The sequence below is a fragment of the Gouania willdenowi genome, chromosome 11 (assembly GCF_900634775.1).
Source record: "Gouania willdenowi chromosome 11, fGouWil2.1, whole genome shotgun sequence".
NCBI lineage: Eukaryota > Metazoa > Chordata > Actinopteri > Blenniiformes > Gobiesocidae > Gouania > Gouania willdenowi.
The window spans coordinates 433,003-454,326 of NC_041054.1; the positions used below are offsets into that span (position 1 = coordinate 433,003).

General features: G+C 35.6%; 1 protein-coding gene across 1 annotated transcript in view; it reads right to left on the reverse strand.

Annotated features, from left to right (window-relative positions):
• LOC114471773 (fibrocystin-L-like) overlaps nt 1-21,324 on the reverse strand; it is a 70,627-nt gene that overhangs the window by 36,559 nt on the left and 12,744 nt on the right. Inside the window, exons 15-36 of the mRNA XM_028460682.1 lie at nt 20,460-20,551; nt 20,228-20,387; nt 19,229-19,364; nt 19,011-19,154; nt 18,449-18,600; nt 17,596-17,706; nt 17,308-17,451; nt 15,469-15,593; nt 14,299-14,468; nt 12,852-13,021; nt 12,121-12,253; nt 11,627-11,781; nt 10,866-10,988; nt 10,393-10,498; nt 9,239-9,346; nt 8,985-9,149; nt 8,070-8,191; nt 4,593-4,725; nt 2,812-3,004; nt 2,036-2,175; nt 1,365-1,469; nt 1,088-1,270 (exon numbers count right to left, since the gene is read on the reverse strand). Coding sequence (XP_028316483.1) covers nt 1,088-1,270; nt 1,365-1,469; nt 2,036-2,175; nt 2,812-3,004; nt 4,593-4,725; nt 8,070-8,191; nt 8,985-9,149; nt 9,239-9,346; nt 10,393-10,498; nt 10,866-10,988; nt 11,627-11,781; nt 12,121-12,253; nt 12,852-13,021; nt 14,299-14,468; nt 15,469-15,593; nt 17,308-17,451; nt 17,596-17,706; nt 18,449-18,600; nt 19,011-19,154; nt 19,229-19,364; nt 20,228-20,387; nt 20,460-20,551 — 3,070 coding nt within the window. The remainder of the gene's footprint in view (nt 1-1,087; nt 1,271-1,364; nt 1,470-2,035; nt 2,176-2,811; nt 3,005-4,592; nt 4,726-8,069; nt 8,192-8,984; nt 9,150-9,238; nt 9,347-10,392; nt 10,499-10,865; nt 10,989-11,626; nt 11,782-12,120; nt 12,254-12,851; nt 13,022-14,298; nt 14,469-15,468; nt 15,594-17,307; nt 17,452-17,595; nt 17,707-18,448; nt 18,601-19,010; nt 19,155-19,228; nt 19,365-20,227; nt 20,388-20,459; nt 20,552-21,324) is intronic.

A 21,324-nucleotide genomic window follows, 5' to 3' on the forward strand; every position in this document is an offset into this window, starting at 1 on the left:
TGTGGCCTAAGACCTTTAAAATGTCCTTATTAGTACATCTATTCCTAACAAAACATATTATTATGCACCACATTCGTTTTATCAACTTTTAAAAATAAGACTACAGTTTTAGAGCCTGTGTTCCTCCATCTTGAAATCACGTGATTGATGATGTCACATGGCCCCACTGCCTGTAAACATCCCATTGTTTTCTATTAGAGTGAAACATTCAGCCTAATTTTTAGATCATTTTGCAGCTCTTTCGGTCAAACTGCCAAATTGTGCTGCTTTTGGTTGTTCTAAATTATCAGGAAAAGTTAAAGATGCCAATGTAAACCTATTTTGTTTACATAAAGAGGATGAAAACAGTTGTCACCCGAAAATAATCTATGACTGCAGGGGGTGACAGTTCCAACTCTGCGATTTAGTAGAAGACAATGAAGCAGAGAAGAAGAGCTCTCCTAAGGGACTTTTAGTCTCTCTTAAACAGTGTCATAGATTATATTTGTGGTGTAGATTTAAGAATTACATTTCAATGGTAAAATGATCATCAAGAGAACTGACAAGTTGAGGGAAAACTTAATCTGAAACGTATTTTAATAATTATTAACTAAGTATATGTAAGCCATAGTATAACTGTAACATGGTTCCCAAGTTTCGTGTTAATTAAATTGTGATTGACATTTTTGCCAATTACAATGTCAGTTATCTATACTTAATTACAATTCAAATACAATCACAACAATATATTTTTACAATAATAATTATGCTGTAATTGTAATTAATCAATTGTAACTCACAAAGTCCCTCAAGACTCGATGCTTGGTCACCTCCTCTTTATTCTTTATATCCTACTCCTTGGAGTCATCATTCGTATCCATGAACTCAAAATTCATCGTTATGCCGACGACACTCAACTCTACCTTTCTACAAAAACAATCACCCCTGCCTCCACCCTAACAAACTTCCTCTCTGGAATATGGATAACCATTAACTTCCTTGAACTCAACGGCAATAAATTGTCAATAATCATTATTGTTCCTAAATCCCTAAATCTCTAAATCATGACATCAATCATGAGGGGAATGAAAGATTCAGTGTGTGTTACCTCTGGATACTTTGTCTCCACTGTAGAGCGGTCCTCCGTTATACTGGATGGAACTGGGGCTGGAAACACTGAAGACGCTGAAGTAGATTTTTAAGGACTGGGGTGATTCCCAATACCACATCACCGAGTCTCCCACAAACACTGTGAGGGAGGCGGGGCTCCATCCATATCCTCCTTCATCAGCTGAAATACAATGAAGTGATTTTTATATTTATGTTTAGATAGAGGACTTACTTTACTTTACTTCATTACTCTCACAAAGGAAGGAAAAACCTACAGACGTCGAGCTCCTCGATGGTGACCTTGTGGGTCTTCTTCATTGACTCTATGACACATTGTAGTTGGTCCTTTGAGGCAGTAGTCACTTCACACATGGTGCCTCCTGTCAAACCATGAGTGACATCAGTTACTCTGTAGCACCATGCACTGTTGCTATATCTAGGACTTTATTAGTTTAGAAAATGGAAATAGTTCAAAAACTCTTTCCTCTGAAAAGCACATAACGTTTTTCAAAGCTTCTACAAGACCTACGTGGCTAGTTTTCTATCAGATTGAAGTAGAAACCTTTGTTGTTACAGATTATGTGGCATTTTTGAAATATATGATACTGAGTGACAATAAATTATGTTTTAAATACAGAAATCTGTAGTGTGTCTAAAAGAAACTCAGCAATTCACATAAAATACAAAGCCAATTCTCAATAGGGAAGGCTATAAAGGCAGGAATTATTGAACTAATGTATGGACATCATCGGCAGCAAGTTTGGTGATAATAATAAACAATAGGCCATAGATACACAAGTAATGTGTTATTTCATTCATTCTTTACAACATTTAGACCTGTGAGGGTCACAGAGGCAGGAGCAGCCCCCGTGGGTGGGTCCGGTGAGGTTGTAGAGACAGACATAAAATAAGGTAATCTCTTATTGCTAAACCACGTGTTGCCTACCGATGAACACTGTGACGTCTGACGTGTTGCTGCTGAAACCAGCACCAGTGATGGTGAGCTGGGTTCCTCCCAGTAAAGAGCCAATGAGAGGGGAGACGCTGTGTACCTCCAGGATGTATTCAATGGTTGTGTTCACACCACTGCAGGAAAAATAGTGTCAATGTTTAAATCAACAGGATCCAATGACAAGGAAATGACATAAAAACTTTTATTAAGAGTGATTTTGTTTTGGATTTTTGCATCAGGAGATTAAACTGGTGTTTCTGGTAGGTTCTGGTAGTTTTGAGAATGGTGGAAGTTAATTATGACCAACATTTGTACCTCATTTGAACCTTTTGTACCTCATTATTTAGACTCTTTGTAACTCACAAATGACTTTTTTTTTACTCATAATCATGACTTTTTAATCTATTATACATTTTGTACCTCATATTTATGACTTTTGTATCTCAAAAGAATGGCATTCGTATTCATATTATTTACTTTTGCACCTCATAATCATGATTTTTTTTTTCATCTCATAATCATCAACTATGTAATCTAATAATCATGACTTTTTTAATCTTATACTGTAATTGTAACTTTTTGTACCTCATTATTATGACTCTGTACCTTATAAATATGACTTTTGTATTCATATGAATTACTTTTGCACCTCATAACCATGACTTATTAATCTCATAATTTGATTTGCTATGAGGACATTTGAGCTGAAACGGATCAGTTTATTATTTCTAATATGATAATATGTGTATATCACTGTATAAATGGTGTACCTGGTCTGAGGGAAACCGCTGTTGGCGACCTGCACGTGCACCTGGTGCAGACCAGGCTGCAGCTCAGGGAGGAGGCAGGTGATGTTTGTCGTGGTCCAATCCATGGCGACACACTCCTCTCCACCAACAAACACGACGCTGTCATTGTTCGGCCCCCCCAGGTTTGAACCCTGAATGGAGAGAACTCTACGTCCTGAACAAAAGAAGAGATGAAAACAATAAGAGCAACACGCCTCCGTTATGTGGAGGCGTGTATGAAGTCACGCTGCGTACACACTGCTGTGTGGGTTCAACATGCATCATAAAGGATTTTACAATTAATAAATAAACTGCAATTATTACTTTTCCCCTGAAAGTCAAATAAAATTACATTCTCAATTACTAAAGTTCATTTAGAATTTTAGTCTATCTTATTCATTTAGGGCTCTATTCTCCCATGCGCGTAAGTCCAAAAAGCCACGCAGCAGTGCTATTTCTGGCTGTGTGCTATTCTACCCCTGTACCTTTAAGTCAGCCGCTGCACGCCTTCATTCCAGTTACGCACTGTGGGTGGAGCAGCCCTGAAAAGTGGGGGTTCCCATTCAAATCTGGCTTTACGCACATTCTGCGGTGTGCGTAAGTCCTTTTCTTCTGACATACTTCTAACCCTGGAATAAGTGCAGCGCTCCCATAAGGTGAAACATTAGATTGCACTAGAAATATTGACTTAGTTACATTTGAAGCCACACAGACTCGTGCGTCATGCAGCAGCAGCTGTGATCACTCAGCTGCTGCTGTGTGATGAATTAAAACTCTGACAGATGCAGACTTCTGTCCACGTTGGTCACAGTGCTTCAACTATTTTCATACTATGTCCAACGTAAAGTCACAGTTTTATCCAGTGAACTTTAACATTTTCACGGATTTCAATGACATTTACATGCGTTGGGAAAACTCCATTTTCCATGATTTCTAGACAGCCCAAAAAAATGACATCACCGCCTCCTTTCCTTCAGCCCGCCTTCATTCACACATTCGTGCTTTTTGGTTCCTTACGCGCGGTGGGCGTGTCAGCAGCCCGGACCATAGAATAATAGAACAAATAGGAGAGAAGTGCGTAACTACAGGCGTGCAAAAAAGTGCTTAAGTCCAGACGAGAGAATAGAGCCCATTGTGTTGTGATGATTGTATGTGCTTTTATATGTGCGTAAAATGTCGTTTTAGCATCTTTACGTTTACGTGTTAGTTTAACTACGGAAAAGAGTTAGATTTTAGCAAAAACTATAAAATCTTTGTAGAAAACATCAGTTACATTCACAGTATTGTTACTCTTTGTATCACCCTTATTAAAAAATATATGTTATATTCTAACCTGTACGGGTGTAAAATTCACTGACAGGTAGTGGGAAAACATGATATGAAACATATTGGTCACATATTACTTGAAGTTTTGTAATAAACATCACATTTCTTATAATACATTATTACATAAACATTAAAATGAATGAATAAATGACAGAAAAATATGAAAATAATACAAATATAAATAAATATTATTAATACAATGATATAAAATAACATAATAATGACACAGGAATGGTCAAAGGTCTGTCTTTGGTTAGAAATTTGTCAAAATCCGTTAATTATTTTTAACGTAATTCTGCTAAAAGACAAAAAAACTAAAACAAATAAATGCAGATAAAAAATATCATCTCCTTGGTGAACAGGAGAATAATATGATATAGAGCAAAAATAAATACTATAATATAAAATAAAATAATAAATAAATAAATAATTCTTACCAAAGACGGTGGTGGTCTGAGGATTTAAACTGGTGATTTCTGCAGTGAGAGCAGCATCGTAAGTGAAAGAGTCGCTGGCAGTCTGACTCATGTTTCCGCTCCATACAGTGACCGACTGGGATCCAGCGACTCCCTGGAACAACAAATAAAAACCTTTAGATCCAAAAACATAAAAAAACCTAAATAATAATAGTAATCCATCTTAATTTTATTCCAGTTGTTCAAAGCTACATCTGGATAATAAGTGTTCTAAATGAGAGAATTAATTCTATTAGGTGTGTGTTAAAATAGTATGTGTTAAAATAACCAGCATGATGTCACTCAATGTGTAATTATTTGAAGAAACAAAAATAAAATAAAATAGAATTACCTTTAATAATAATATAATGTTTTTGGACCAGCTAGACCATATGTGCCCCATAAAAAGAAGGGGAAAATGCTTCAAATTCTAAATTCAAATTTCAACCTTAAATACTTTTTTAAAAAAACTACATTTTTCTTCTACTGTGGTATTTTGCTACAAAGCAGAACGTCCGTCTCTGTGAGGAGGTTAATGATGACCCTGAGCAGCTGAAAATGAAGAAAAACCTCTGACTTTCTCTCAGAGATATTTAATAGCAGTTAGGGAAGTTATTGTAAACTATTTATGAACAATTATTTATGGATTTTTATGGATTCTCTATGGATTATTTTAATTCTACTTTATTGGTCCGTAGTGTGAACTAGATTATAAATCCAACTGTTAGCTTTGAAAATCAGTTGGAAAAATATCACTTAATAACTTTATATTTACTGCATCATAAATGTATTTAATTTGACCAGTTAGAATTTAATTTATATTACATTTTGTTCCTGAAATCCAGCCTGAATCCAACACTGCTGGAATAAAAATAATCCAGATTTGAATGGATCAGAGTTATCCAAATACTACTAAAAAGTTATGAACACAAACTGAAAATTAAAACCAAGATCTAATCTGATTTTAGTTTTTAACTCATTTTCAATATTTCATCCAATCCTTTATCCAAAATCTGATCAGATTACATTTTGAACCACTGGCTCTTGGTGTTTCTGTAACATTACTCTGCAGAGCGTTGTCTAGGTTGTGAGTTTAAATCTCACCTGAAGCACTTCCATTAAAATCTCAAGTGCCTTCGACACAATCAACTGAAGACGTTGGAAACAAAGCCAATGGGGTTTGATTTCACGTGTTTCACAATTATTTAAAACTCCTTCCTGAAGGTGGAGGAGGAGCTCTGCATGCACAGGTAAAGGTCTGTGTAACTGACTGAATAAAGTGTGAGAAAGGTCGATTATTTGGGGGCGGGATCAGTGTTTTTAATGTGGGGGTATCAAATTATAACGACCTCACCATGATTAAACACAGCAGAGGTTCTTCTGATAAAACTCAAATATGTCTTTTTTCACCTTTTATCTTCACCTCAACACTTTTCACATATTCAACTGTTCAAAAAGAAAAACACAGTTTGTATTTTTAAAGGTGAGTTATTTCAAGGCGGTGTCATGCTAGTCTTGGCACCCAAGCCAAAATGGTGAACCGGCTTTAATGAGACTAAAATAATACACCAGTCAGACCCTGAAATGCAGGTTTGGTTCTGACTAAATATAATAAATACCTTTTAATCATCAGTGCAGAGCTTTCAGATCTGTTATTGTTCCACCTCTACATTTCCTTCTACCAGTAACGGCTCAAAGGTCAGCTGGTACATTCCCACCAGTCTCTGAAACTGATGTAAACAACTGCACAATCACCAAAAATCCCCCAAAACTAAAAGAACCAAACTGGAGCCTAAAACCAGTACTGTGTACTCACTGATATTAAGTACATATTGATGCAGATACAGCTGTTATGAATCTTTAGAAAAACAATCTATTGAGTTGTTCTCTAGGGGGGGGAGGGCGATAAAATCAACCATAGAACACTGGACTTAATGCTAATCACACCATGCACCCTCTGTCACACACGCACTTTATCACACACACACACACATCTACAAGTTGGACTCTAAGTATGTACAAACTGACCATTACGCAACTGTATCTTGCACACTGTCATCTGCACAACTGCACTTGAACTGGACTGGCAGACACTATACTGTATTTCGTTTTTATACCATTATATTTTACCTTAGTACTTTTTTTGCACTGTTTTAAATTTTTAAATTTTTACATTGTACTTTCCCTGCATGCCCCTGTGTTCCCATACCTGTAAGCTGCTGGAACTGTGAATTTCTCTTGGAGATGAATAAAGTATCTATCTATCTATCTATCTGTTCATTGGTTGAGGCTAAATCTACTTCTGTGTTATCGGTGCTCACTCCAGGCGTCACTAGGCTGTTTTATACGAGGCTAAAGCCCTGGATATCAATTAATTAGCCCAGAATCTAATTAAAAAAACGAACAAAATAAAAATCTACTTTCCGACGGTCCTTGAATCCCACCTTTGTTTACCGCACGACAACAGAGCAACAACATCTCCATATTCTCCACCATCTGTGACGCCAATAACATTAGGGTGACCATATGTCCGGATTTACTCGGGATATTTTATAAATTAATTAATTTGTCTGGGTTTCCCAGGGACCCTGAACACATCTCTGTGAACACGTTAGTTTAAAACACTGTAAATACATTAATATTTGCTTTATCTGAGAAATTTTACCAGTTTCTGAAAGTTAGGGAGTTGCTCTTTACAACCTGTACAACTTATTTATCTACTGTATCTTGTATTTTGCTGTTACAAGGTAGATTCAAGAAAACGTTGAGTACTTTTTGAGAACAAACCAAAGTCAGCCCAAGTGTCCTCTTTTTTAAAATTCACCCTAATAACATTACAAGATAAATGAATGTCTCACTTTACTCTGAATGGAGTTGAATGGAACTTTAGATGTCTGAGGATAAGCAGTAAAGCAGTCAGATAGTATTTAAAGCTACAGTATAATAAAACTACATTTTACATGCGCAATAAAGCGCAACAAAAAAATTGGTTGCGCACATTTCGCCATTTTCCTTTGTGCAAAGACCCACATGTTTGAGAAACATAGAATCGCCCCCTGGCGTACACTCAGTTTTAACAGTGTGTCGGTGTGTGTTTCCACTCAGGTGTGCCTCATCTCCTTGATTACCTCCCTCCACTATGTAAGGAGTGTCTGAACACAGAGTGAGTGCTGGTGCGTTGTCATTGGGATGTTTTCACAGCTGTTTTGTACTTTGAGGTCTTAGGTTTTCACCTAAATAGACTTTATTTTTTATTCCTGTCTGTCCTTTTAAATCATCTCCCTTTGCATCCAGGTCCTCCATCAACACAACCACTGACAACAGTCGCTATGAATCTCTTAGACATGCAGTCATTAGGAGCAGGTAGGGAGAAAAGTGCTCTTTATTCATGGATTTTTATTAAAAAATAAATCATAAGTAGGCGTGGTAAATACAGATAAACCAGTATTGTTCACTCACCGCAGGAGTCTGACACATGAGCTCAGTGTTTGACGCCTGAACAACGACACATTCCTGATCACCTACAGTTACTGTGGAGTTGTGGGTGAAACCAAAGCCTTTCAGGGTCAGTACGGTTCCTCCTGACAAATAAAATAACAATATAATTAGAACTTTCTAATCACTTTTAATCAGCGTTTAATACATGCAGCTGTTAACAACAAAGGGATAAAAACAGAATAAACAGGGATTTAAACAAATGAACCCTCCTATTATCCTTGGGGTCAATTTAACCCCATTCCATGTTCATCATTCAAAAAATAATGGTTGTAATAATTGACTTTTTTTTTGTTACTCTTCCTAATTTGATGGATACAATTGATTAAGCATAAAATCATCTTAATGATATTTTGTCAATGTACTGAACACATATTGCACGTATTGGTGTTCCCCTGGGGTCAATTTGACACCAGCTGCTTTAGCTGTGTAAAACCTGTCTGTGTGTGACCTCACATCCCCACACCTGCAGGTGCAGAGTTGATACTTTTGAGTTAATATACAACATTTTAGAACAGCTCTTTCACAGTGAAAGTGATGTAGAGGAGAATGTGTCTGAGTCAGAGGACTTTATAGTAAATCACCCCAAATATGTTACATAAAAATAAGTCAATAAATATCTCTATGAGATAATAGGAAGGTTAAAAATGTCAAAACAACAATGACAAAAAATAGAATGATACAAAAATAATTTAATGAGATTTTTAAAATGGATTCTTTAAGATGGTTTTTTTAATATGTTGGAGACTTAAATGTCAATTGTTACATTGTTGTTTATTTTGGAGGGTGCAGCATTGTTGAGTATATATGAGTTTTATTTTGTTAATTCCAGTTTTCATACTTTAACATATTAATTTAACATTTAAAGTCAATATTTACCAGTGAGGCTTCCTGAAAGTGGGGAGAAGGAGGAGATGATGAGCTGGTACGTGAAGTGGAATACGTCATCGTCTGGATAGCGAGCGTTGCCTAAAGAAGGAAAAGTGACCCATACTGGGTACGTTCCAGCACCAGCGCTGCTCACTCTACACACCAGAGTAACGTCTGAAATACACAGTTTATAGAAGAAACCGTCACAGCTGAGATTTGATCACTGAACCACATTAACGTGTTAAAGAAAAAAAAACACGTACTTGTGATTGATTCAATGTGACATCTGGAAGTTCCCACCATTATGGAAGCGTTCTCCCAGTTAAACCCAGTCCCAGTGATGGTCAGGAGAGTTCCAAGACCATCAGAACCTAAGGTAGGAAACACAATCCCAGTTAAAGCTCTGCACACATTAACATCAACATAGAACAAGAAAATAGGACACGGGAATAATAGAGTTTTTAGGCTTTATTTACTGTGTTGACGTTCTATTGTGTGTGTATTATTATATATTTGTATTGTTTGTGTATATATTATATTTTATTTATATTAGTGGTGTTTTTTATTTTTATTTTTGTATTTTTATTATTTTATGATATTCCTCTGACTGTATTTATTCTATAAGAGCTTAACGAGGAACTTGGAAACACTATTTCGTTATGTACATGTTTATGCATATAATGATAAATAAAAAATCTTCAATCATTTATCTTTTTAATTCTATTTAATTTAACTTCAGTACAATTTAAATCAAGTACCAGTACTTCTCCTTCATATATCAGTCCTCTTTACACCTCTGCACGTAACTCAGTATTAGCTGTTAATTTGACTAAACCTGATAGTATAAGTCAGTGTTTCTCAAATTCTTAAAAGGCTTGATATGACCAGAAATGATACAAACTATAGAAATAAATCTATTCAGGATCCACTAAATCAGTGTTTTTCAACCGTGGGGTCTTGGGTCACCTGACATTTCTGTCTTAAACAACTGTGTTTCTAAACTTTCACTTTGTGAAATATAAATGTAGGTCAACTAAAAAAAAAAAAACCCATCTGAGCTCAAACATAATCAAAAACTAATTACTGAAAAAATAAACGGTTGCCAGAAATTCTTGAAATCAAAATGGAGTCAAGGTCTAAAAAAGGATGAGAACCACAGTCACTAAATACTGTTTCTTTCCATTTATTTAAAAAAAAGAGATTCTTTAAAATGTGTTATCACTGATTCATTACGTCATTATGATCTACAGTTGTTTTTAAATTGTTTTATAAGAAAAATGTTGTAGTGGGACAAAGTGGGGACTTAGATATCAAAATAGGAAAAAGGTACTAGAGCCAAAATACTCTGAGAACTATTGGTATAAAATATTAAGAGCATTTATTTGTGTAGTTTTTTGTTTTTGTTATGATGGCCCACCTTCAGACGGGCTGACTCCAGTCACTACGGGGGTTTTATCCTCCGACCATTCAAAGGAACAACTACCAGAGCAGCTGGAGGGAATCCCGTTGATGAAAACCTCCACCTGAAGTCACCACAAACACACGGTTAGTTCTGGACAAAGTTTTAGAACAAAAACATGTGACAGAGCAACGACTGAGACACAAAGGAAATATTCAGTGACAGAGAAACTAAAGTAAATCCTGTCTGCAGGCACTAGAACACACACACACACACACACACACACACACACACACACACACACACACACACACACACACACACACACACACACACACACACACACACACACACACACACACACACACACACACACACACACACACACACACACACACACACAAAGTGATGTTAGCGGTGGTGACCGCTAACGTCCACAGGCTGAAACCCTGAACCTCAGCTTGAGAAGCTCTTTCAATCACTGCTCTTACCTGAGGTTTAGGTTCTGGCGTACGGAAGAAATCTCCAGAAAGTCGTGGTCTCAGCAGTCCACCCTTAGTGGTCTCAGTAGAGGAAACCATGGGATTCACACCCACAACCTTTGAGTAATCGATCTGCAACAGAAGCCGTACACCTGCTTTAATCCAATAGGATACCACTATGTTATGATGGTTGATTTAACAGGTTTGGGGTCAATTACAGTTTTCAATTACCCATGTTCAATTACAATTCAATTATGATTACAATGAACAGCGTTTTTTTCCCAGTTACAATATTTTTTTTGGCAAAGCAAATGTATTTGTATAGCACAATTCATACACAAGGCAATTCAATGTGCTTTATATGATCAAAAAAACAACGGAAAACATTCAACAGCTTAAAAATCAATAAAAGCATTTAAAATCATCTGTAAAAACATTTAAAATCAGCAATAAAAACATAAAAAATTATCAATAAAAAAAACATTTTCAATCATCTTTAAAAACATTTAAAATCATCTTTAAAAACATTTAAAATCAGCAATAAAAAACATTAAAACAATTTAAAATCAGCTGTAAAAACATTTAAAATCAACAATAACATGATTAAAAATCTACCTCTCAATCATATGCAGAAAAAAACATCCTTTAACGTGGATTTAAAAATCCTCAGAAAGTCAATTACAATTACGTTCTCAATTACTAAAGTCCCTGGTTGATTATCTGTTGGTGTTGGGGATGAGAAACAGTGATGATGAGGAGGAGAATCTGACCTTCATCAGTGGTTGGTCTCCAGGGTTGGTCAACCACTCCACTTTCCACTTTGGAGCTCTACAGTTTCCTTTGTCCGTCACTTTCACTTTTCCCATTCCTTTGATTCCCTCCAGAGCGTATTTCAGATCCTCCAGACTGATGTTCACAGACAGGCCTGAGGACAGACACTAGTCATCACTGTGCTGTCCAATACATATATATATATAGTGTATATATATATACTGTATATATATAGTAAATCATTTAGGCCACAGGCCAGAAATATGGAGAAATAAATCAATATATTCTTGGTTTGGTTGAAGTCTATGATTTCATATCTTCTACATGAATTTTACAGACTTCACAATCAAACATTTCAGACTGTTTAGTATTGTGATGTATCGTATCGTGACACGCAAATCGTGAATCGTGTCGTCAGATTCATGGCAACGCACATCATGTTATATAACTCCTTATTGTTTCCCTTTATGAAGTTTGTGTAATAATCTAATACCTTCAGCTGTGTCTCCGTACAAATCCACATTAAAGGAACCTGACAGAGCAGGGCTGGATCTGTGGAGACGTGTCAGCGTCACTGTGGAGGCTCCCACTGGGAACTCAGCAAAGTCCTCAGTGGCGTTGGACGCCTTTAAAAGGACAGAAGAAGAAGAACAGCTTTTAGTTACTGGATTTTAATTTTTATTTATCCTTTAATGTTGCTGTTCTTATGATATTTATGCACTCTTGTTTTATTATTCTATTGTGTTGCACTTGTACTTTTACCACAACTCTGTACAGCACTTTGTGATTTTATCTGCAAAAAGCGCTTTATAAATAAACTACTTACTTACTTAACAAAAGATATCAACTATGGGCCACTGGACAACATAAAAACACAGACACTCACACATACAAAAAAAGAAAAATACACAAAATAGCTCCAAAAACAAAGAAAACAGCAACAAAAAAAAATACAAAATTACAACCCTTGTCAAAAACTGCTAAATTATTATTTTTTTTAAAAAAACACAGAAAATGACTCAAAACAACAACAAAACCACACAAAAGCAAAAAAAAAAAAACACACCTTTGGCCAAATTTAGTGTGGCCCCAAAAGAAAAACACAAAATAACTCCAAAAACACTCATTTTGAATAAAAACACACACAAAACGACAACAAAAAAACACAAAATGACTCCAAAAACACAAAAAATAAATTACACAAATTAAAAAATGACAGCTCACCTGTAGAAAAGCAACGTCCAGTCGTGGAAAGTCTGACGCACACTCCAAAGGTCTGGCTGTGATCCTGTAGCTGATGTGAGACATGTTCATAAAGTGTTTGCTCACAGAAACGTCCTCCAAGAATTTACCAGTGCCTTCAAACGGATGAGGTCTCCTCAGTCTGGGAATATCTGACACATAAAATAAATAATCACTATACATGTGTCAAACTGTATGTATTAGCTATAGCAGACATCAGCAACTGGTGGCTCGTGGGCCACAAGTGGCCTTTGGCCAAATTTAGTGTGGCCCTAAAACAGATACACAAAATAACTCCATTAACTAAGGCACAAAAATACTCAAAACACACAAAAGAGCTTCAAAAATAAATATATTGAATTAAAAAAAACACTCCAAATGACAACAAAAGCACATACAATGACTCCAAAATACACAAAAATGACAACAAAAAAATGGCAAGAAAAACAAAAAAAAATGACTGAAAAATACACAAAACAAGCTGACATAGTCATCAACATCTCCAGCCAGATTAGTTTTCATTATAACTCACAAAGTTTTCCTAAATCTAAGAACTCAGGTGTTTACATAAGAAAATATGATCACATCAGAATATAAAATTACTAACTATTTTAAATGGTTTCTAATAAAAGCTGTCCCCTTTGAAGATAAAAAAACGGAAAAAGGCTAATATCTGTGGAAAAAAGAATTGCGCACTTCCCATTTTCGAACTCCATCAAGGTGTTGATACCCTGAAGCCACACACTGAATTTTGTTATTCTGTCTTAAACAGTTTCTGAGAAAAGCTGTCCCCTTTAACTCTGACAGACGGAGCTCAAACCTATACCTCAATTCACACTTTGTGGCGGTGATAATAACAACACACAAATATCTCCAAAACATAAAATGACAAAAAATAACAAAGAATGACTTTAAAAAACAAAAAATAGCAACAAAAACACACAAAATGACAGAAAAAAACACACAAAACAGCAACAAAAATACACATATTGAAAAAAACACTCAAAACAACCCCAAAACAAAAAATGACATAAAATTACAAGGAATTACTTTAAAAGCGCAAAGAGCGGTAACAAAAACACATGAAATCACAAAAAATTTGAGAAAAACACACAAAACGGACTCAAAAAACACACAAAACAACAACATAAACATGCAAAATTATTCCAAAAACCACAAAATAAAAACATACAAAGGACCCGAAACATAAAATGACAGCAAATCACAAAGAATGACTTCAAACACACACAAAAGGGCAACAAAAATACACACAATGATAGACAAATACGCATAAGGACTCAAAAACACACAAAATGGCAAACGAACACAAATAAAAACCCTTTGTTCTGTTCTGTAATAATGCTCAGATGTTGAGATGAATGTTTAATAATGTTTAATAATGTAACATAATATGAATAAAGCGTTGTACCATTATCACTTAGAGCGATGGTGGAGGATCTCTTTCCAATGTAAACGACATCTACATAGAAATCTTCTCCAGAGTCGTCTTTGTAGAGATAAACCTCTGACAGTTTGTATCTGCTGCCAAAACGTACGGCCTGAAGGGAGCTCAGCACGTTCATGCATTTATAGTTCCACCTGTGGAGGAGAACGTTCACACTCACACACTGGAGAACAAACTGAAGTATGAGGTACTAATGTTTCATAGCAGACTTATTAGAAACATTTACCTCATTTTTCTTTCATTTGAGACATAAATTCATGTAACACAGCATGTTCTATATCATTGTTAAAAATGTGGAAACATGAAAAATAAATCTAAATGTAAAAGTTAAATCTAAATGTAAAAGTTAAATCTAAATGTAAAAGTTAAATCTAAATGTAAAAGTTAAATCTAAATGTAAAAGTTAAATCTAAATGTAAAGCTAATCCATCCATCCATTTTCAGACCCGCTTGTTCCTGTTTTTCAGGGTTGCGGGGTGTAAAGCTAAATGTTAAATCTAAAGGTAAATGTTAAATATAAATCTAATTCTAAATGTCAAATTGGTCACCAAGTGGAAAGCTAAATGTGCAGTACGTACACAATTCATTACCGCTCTTTTGAGTTTGTCAGTTTGGAGCGATCTCACAATGTTTCTGCCTCTGCCTCTTCCCCTTCTCTTCACTCACTGAGCCACAGTCGGTGGTGTAGGCGGGGCCTGACCAGCCTACTTTGTATCATTTCTAAACATTTAAATATACAATTGGCAACCGATTTAACATTTAGATTTAAATCTAACATTTAGATTTAGGTTTAACATTTAAATTTAGATTTCAAATTTACATTTAGATTTATTTTTCAGGTGTACACATTTTTAACAGTGATTTAGAACATGCTGTTTTATATGAAAAAGTAACATTCGGCTTTACACTTGACAACCAATTCAACATTTATATTTATATTTAACATTAATATTTAGATTTAACATTTACATTTATTTTTCATGTGAACACTTTTTAACAGTGATATAGAACATGCTGTTTTACACTTTTGTCTCAAATGAAAGAAAAATTGAGCAAAATATGTCGGCTATGAAACAGTGAGTTTTTACATTCACCACCACAAACATTTGAACATGTGATCGATCAATAACTGACCGTGAGCCTTGAGTGAAGAAGACGTTCAGATACACTGAGTCACTCCTGCTTGTTCCGTTTGAGTCGAGATACGTGAAACTCACTCCCACTTGATTCCTCAGCATTCCTCTGTACGCAAAGCAAAGCTGGAAAGAAAACACACCACATCTTATTCAAATTCTCCACCTTTACTTTGAAAGTTCTGAAAACATTTGAAGTGATGAAGTAGAATATCAACATGTGCTCATTTGATCCATAAAACTCACAAAAACACATTTAATTCACACATTCCAGAGATTTTCAGAGACCCTAATGACAGAACTTCCTGTTAACTTCAAAATAAGAGACCTATTTACAAAAGAGTTACAAAAAACTAATGGATGACAATAAGAGATGCTTTTATTTTGTAAAGGGGGTGTTTGATTTTTAGTTTGAATCCGGTCCCAGGACAATCTTACGTTCCACTTGCAATGCATCATGGGACGGTTGAGTATGACTAGTGTGCCCACCGTGCATACTTAAAAATGTCCCCATATAGTATTTAAATCTGGGTATTTCTCACCTACTCAATATTTTCATACTATTTAATGTGAACGCATAACATACTCATTTAAACATCAGACTTAGTATTAGTCGTACGTTAGTACGTAGTACGTTAGTATGAGTAGTACGTTAGTATGAGTAGTATGTTAGTATTAGTAGTATGTTAGTATGAGTAGTATGTTAGTATTAGTAGTATGTTAGTATGAGTAGTACGTTAGTATGAGTAGTATGTTAGTATTAGTAGTATGTTAGTATGAGTAGAACGTTAGTACATAGTACGTTAGTACGTAGTACGTTAGTATGAGTAGTACGTTAGTATGAGTAGTATGTTAGTATGACATCGTTAGTATGAGTAGTATGTTAGTATGAGTAGTATGTTAGTATGAGTAGTATGTTAGTATGAGTAGTACGTTAGTATTAGTAGTATGTTAGTATGAGTAGTACGTTAGTACGTAGTACGTTAGTATGAGTAGTACGTTAGTATGAGTAGTATGTTAGTATGAGTAGTACGTTAGTACGTTAGTACGTAGTACGTTAGTATGAGTAGTACGTTAGTATGAGTAGTATGTTAGTATGACATCGTTAGTATGAGTAGTATGTTAGTATGAGTAGTATGTTAGTATGAGTAGTATGTTAGTATGAGTAGTACGTTAGTATTAGTAGTATGTTAGTATGAGTAGTACGTTAGTACGTAGTACGTTAGTATGAGTAGTACGTTAGTATGAGTAGTACGTTAGTACGTAGTACGTTAGTATGAGTAGTACGTTAGTATGAGTAGTACGTTAGTATGAGTAGTAAGTTAGTACGTAGTACGTTAGTATGAGTAGTATGTTAGTATGAGTAGTATGTTAGTATGAGTAGTACGTTAGTATTAGTAGTATGTTAGTATTAGTAGTATGTTAGTATGAGTAGTACGTTAGTACGTAGTACGTTAGTATGAGTAGTATGTTAGTATGAGTAGTATGTTAGTATGAGTAGTACGTTAGTATTAGTAGTATGTTAGTATGAGTAGTACGTTAGTACGTAGTACGTTAGTATGAGTAGTATGTTAGTATGAGTAGTATGTTAGTATGAGTAGTACGTTAGTATTAGTAGTATGTTAGTATGAGTAGTACGTTAGTATGAGTAGTACGTTAGTATGAGTAGTACGTTAGTATGAGTAGTACGTTAGTACGTAGTACGTTAGTATGAGTAGTACGTTAGTATGAGTAGTACGTTAGTATGAGTAGTACGTTAGTATTAGTAGTACGTTAGTATGAGTAGTATGTTAGTATGACATCGTTTGTATGACATATCCAACTTAAACAGTGAGTTTACCATAGGATGCTGTTCCAGTGACACTGGTTCATAATAGGCTCCGCCCTGTTTAGGATACTTTTCACTAAAAATTCTCTCAGGGTTTTTCAGTGACATCAGGCCACAGAAAGCATCATATTTCACTGGAGACGTGGTTTCATAGAACTGGTGCAGAAAAACAGAAACACAAAGACTAGATTAAAACACACACACACACACACACACACACACACACACACACACACACACACACACACACACACACACACACACACACACACACACTGTATGTGTTCTATAGGTACTAACCTGAGAGGATTCATCCTCAAAATCATGGAAAAATGAGACTCCGTTGCCTTCAGGGGTCAAGATCTCAGTGGGACATTCAGCCTTCAACAGCTCCTCCAGAGCAGATTTCACCTGAGCACAGTTACAGTTACAGTTACAGTTACAAAGCTTTTTTGTTTTGTTTTTTTATTCATCTTTTTTGTTTGGAAGTACAACAATAAACACAAAGAAAACATACATATTGCCCATCCTTTTTAAATACATTAACTAGGGCTGTCAAAATTGACACGTTAACAAGTTAACGCAAATTCCCTTTAACGCCACTATTTTTATAAATATGTGATTAACGTACGCCCCGTTGGCCAACTTGTAGGAGTGACTGAGCTTGGAGATGTTCTCCACACTCCGTGTCAGTAGAAGGCGGTAATGCCACAAATGGTGGAGGCCGACCACCGATAAAGACCACGAAAAAGAAGAAGAACGGCCCCGTGCGTGGTTGGCAATTCATGTAGAAACTTGTTTGTGGATAAAAGGTAGAGCAGCGCGTTGCTATGGACACGGAAAAAGGGCTTTTGGATGAAAAGTTCAGCTTCAAAGTCCTGCCAGATTGTTCACGTGACAAAACAAAATCATATGTGTGCATTGTCTCTGTGAGTTGGCGTATCATATCTACTGTCTTTACCAGGGAGATAATATTTATTACTGGTGATTGTTTTCTAGAGTTTTACTGGGATTTTTATCGGTGATTAGTTCATATCTCAGGACATACCTCGTTCTGACAAAGCCTGATTTACAAACCGTAAACCAATATTTTAGCATTTCTAACCCTGAATTCATTGTTATGATTCTATTTTTAATAAAGCAGAAAGCTGACCTCGTCCTCAGTGGCGTTGATTCTGATTGGCTGGCTGGGGACTCCTCCCCACATCAGAGTGAAAGTGTCCAGAGAACTTTGACCTTTAGTGACCTCAGTCACAGTCACGTTAACGTCTCCAAACACCTCATAGTGAAGAAGTGAGAAGTCACCTATAAAAATAAACACATGTTTAAACACTGTGTAACACAACAGTCAGTTACATTATCACCATACAACCTCATGTTAAACAGCAAAAATACACAAAATTACTCCAACCTAATATACAATATTACAGGAAAATACACAAAAGGACCATAAAAATACACAGTAGGACCACAAAATACACAAAAGGACAATAAAAATACAAAAAAGGGCAACAAAATACACAAAAAGACAAATAATACAGTTAAACAATAAAAATACTCAATATACGTATTACAAAATATACAATATTATAGAAAAACACAAAAAAAAAAAAAAAAAATGACAGAACATTTTACAAAATGTGGCCCTTTGATCAGACAGTGGCCCCCACTGTGATAAAAGTTTCTCTGTGTGTGTGTTCCATCCTCATCCTCACCTCTGTGTGAGTTAAAGGTGACGGTGTAGTGGGAACCGTGGCTGTCGTGCTCCTTGGTGACCTGGACTGAGTCTGGACTGATGGACCATAAACTGTTCAGAGCTGCTTCCACGTCTGAGGCTGAAGCATCTACTGGTAACGGCCCTGGAGACACACACACACACACACACACACTGCAGCTGACTATGATATAAAGGGTCCAGTGTGTAACTGGTTACCAGTGTGGGCCAGTCCGTATCCCAGTGTGTAGACGGTGCTTCCACAGAGATGAGCCTCACAGCTGCTGCTCACACTGATTCTCTGGATCTCCTGATGTTCACTAACATTGGCTGGAAGGTTGATGAATGTCAGCTCCTGTATCAACGTGAGCCATGTTTTAATTAATATACATAACATTTATACTTGAATTCACTTTATACGAACAGGAAGAATCTTTTGCTTTTCAAACTGGGATTTGTATTTATTCTCTTTCTTTGGTTTCAGATGCAAGTTTTTATTCACATTTTATGTGTGAGTGTGTGTTTGTTCGTAATGCCTGGGAAAGGCTGAGAACACAGTTGCCAGATACTGTACCGTTGATTTCCCTCCAAAAGGACAAAAAAAACACTCAAATTATACATCTTAGGTCAGGGATGAGCATCTTTATTCACAGGGAACACAAAAAACTAAAATTATTTTATTATTTTATTATTGGGAGTAATTTTACATAATTTTTGAAGTAGTTTTGTGTAATTTTCCTGTTGTTTTGTGCATTTAAGTCATTTTCTGTGTACTTTTGAAGTGTTTTTTACATAATTTCCATGTAATTTTATGTATTTTTTAAGTGATTTTATGTACGTTTTTTGTCATTTTGTGTATTTTTGAAGTGTTTTGTGTATTTTGTGCTCCTAATGTGTATTTTTGTTGTCCTTTTATGTGTAATATTGTATTTTATGTTTGAGTAATCTTGTGTATTTTAGTTTGTTGAGTCATTTCTGCTGTCACTATGCATAATTCTCTTGCTATTAGGACTGCCTATGTCTTTCTTAGGCTATTGCACATAATACTTTAAGTTTAACTACTGTACATGCCTTGTTTATATTTTACCTTACATTTTTTATTTTAAATGTTACAAATTTGCAAATGTTTAAAAACTGCAGCTTATTTATCCTTAGGGGGTTTTTTTCTGAGGTAATTTGCTTGGATGCTGCACTTTTTATTTCAGGTGTGAATCCTACCAGTTCCTCATCGAACAGGTCGTGTTTAGCCTCGATGACCTGAACTTCGTTGACGGCGTCGTTGGTTTGGGCCTCAGTGAAGGAGCTGTTTGGGTTGAACAACAGGAGGTTGACGTTGGCCTTACCTCTGTACTCCTGTTGAAGGATCTCCAGGTAGTAGCTACAAAAACAAAAAACAACATTTCCAGCTTTGATGTTTCATGAATATGTTAAAGATGGCTGCCATGCTCACGCTTTTCCTTTCTCTAGAGTCATCACTTCAGTTTGTTGTGAATTCAGATCAGTAGGTTTGTAGACGTAATACGGCTGGTACGCAACTTTCACCTGAAGAGTGGCCAAAAGCAGAAAGAAAAAGTGGTAAAAAAAGGTTCAAAGTGTCAATATTGGGGTAATGTAATCAAAAAAATAGGAACTATTAGTTTGAACAGGCATATAATGGGCACGACAAAACATGAATGTGGTTAAATTGGCCAAAATAATCATGAAATATGGTGAAAAGAGGTTAAAAAAGACAATAATGGGTCAACATATGCAACATTAGATGGAAAGGGTTTATAAGTGCTGAAAATGTTTTGAAAGGGGAAAAAATGTGCAGAAAAGGCATTGAAATTTGATATAGAAATGGCAGAAATGGGAGTAATGTAGCAAACATGCATTAAAAGGAGCAAAATATAGCAAGAAAAAGTGATGGAAATAGGTTAAAATATGGCAAGTTTGGTGTAGTTGCAGAAAACGGGTAAAAATAAGCAAAAATTGGCTCAAATTGTGAAAAAATATTTATAAATTGTTTTAATCACAAATAAAACAGGTTAAAAGTGACCCAAAAATGGTGGAAAAGGTGGTGTAATGGGATTTTACAAACCACAAAACTTGGTTAAAAGTTGCAATTAGAGTGGACAAAAATGAACAGAAATAGTGGTGAAGAGGGTTCAAAGTGAAACAATTAGTTTAAACTGGCAAATAATGGGCATATAAGTCATGAATGTGATTAAATTGTCAAAAATAAGCATGAAAATATGGTGAAAAAAGGTTAAAAGTGACAATAATAAGTCAACATATGCAACATTAGGTGGAAAGGGTTTATAGGTGGTAAAAAA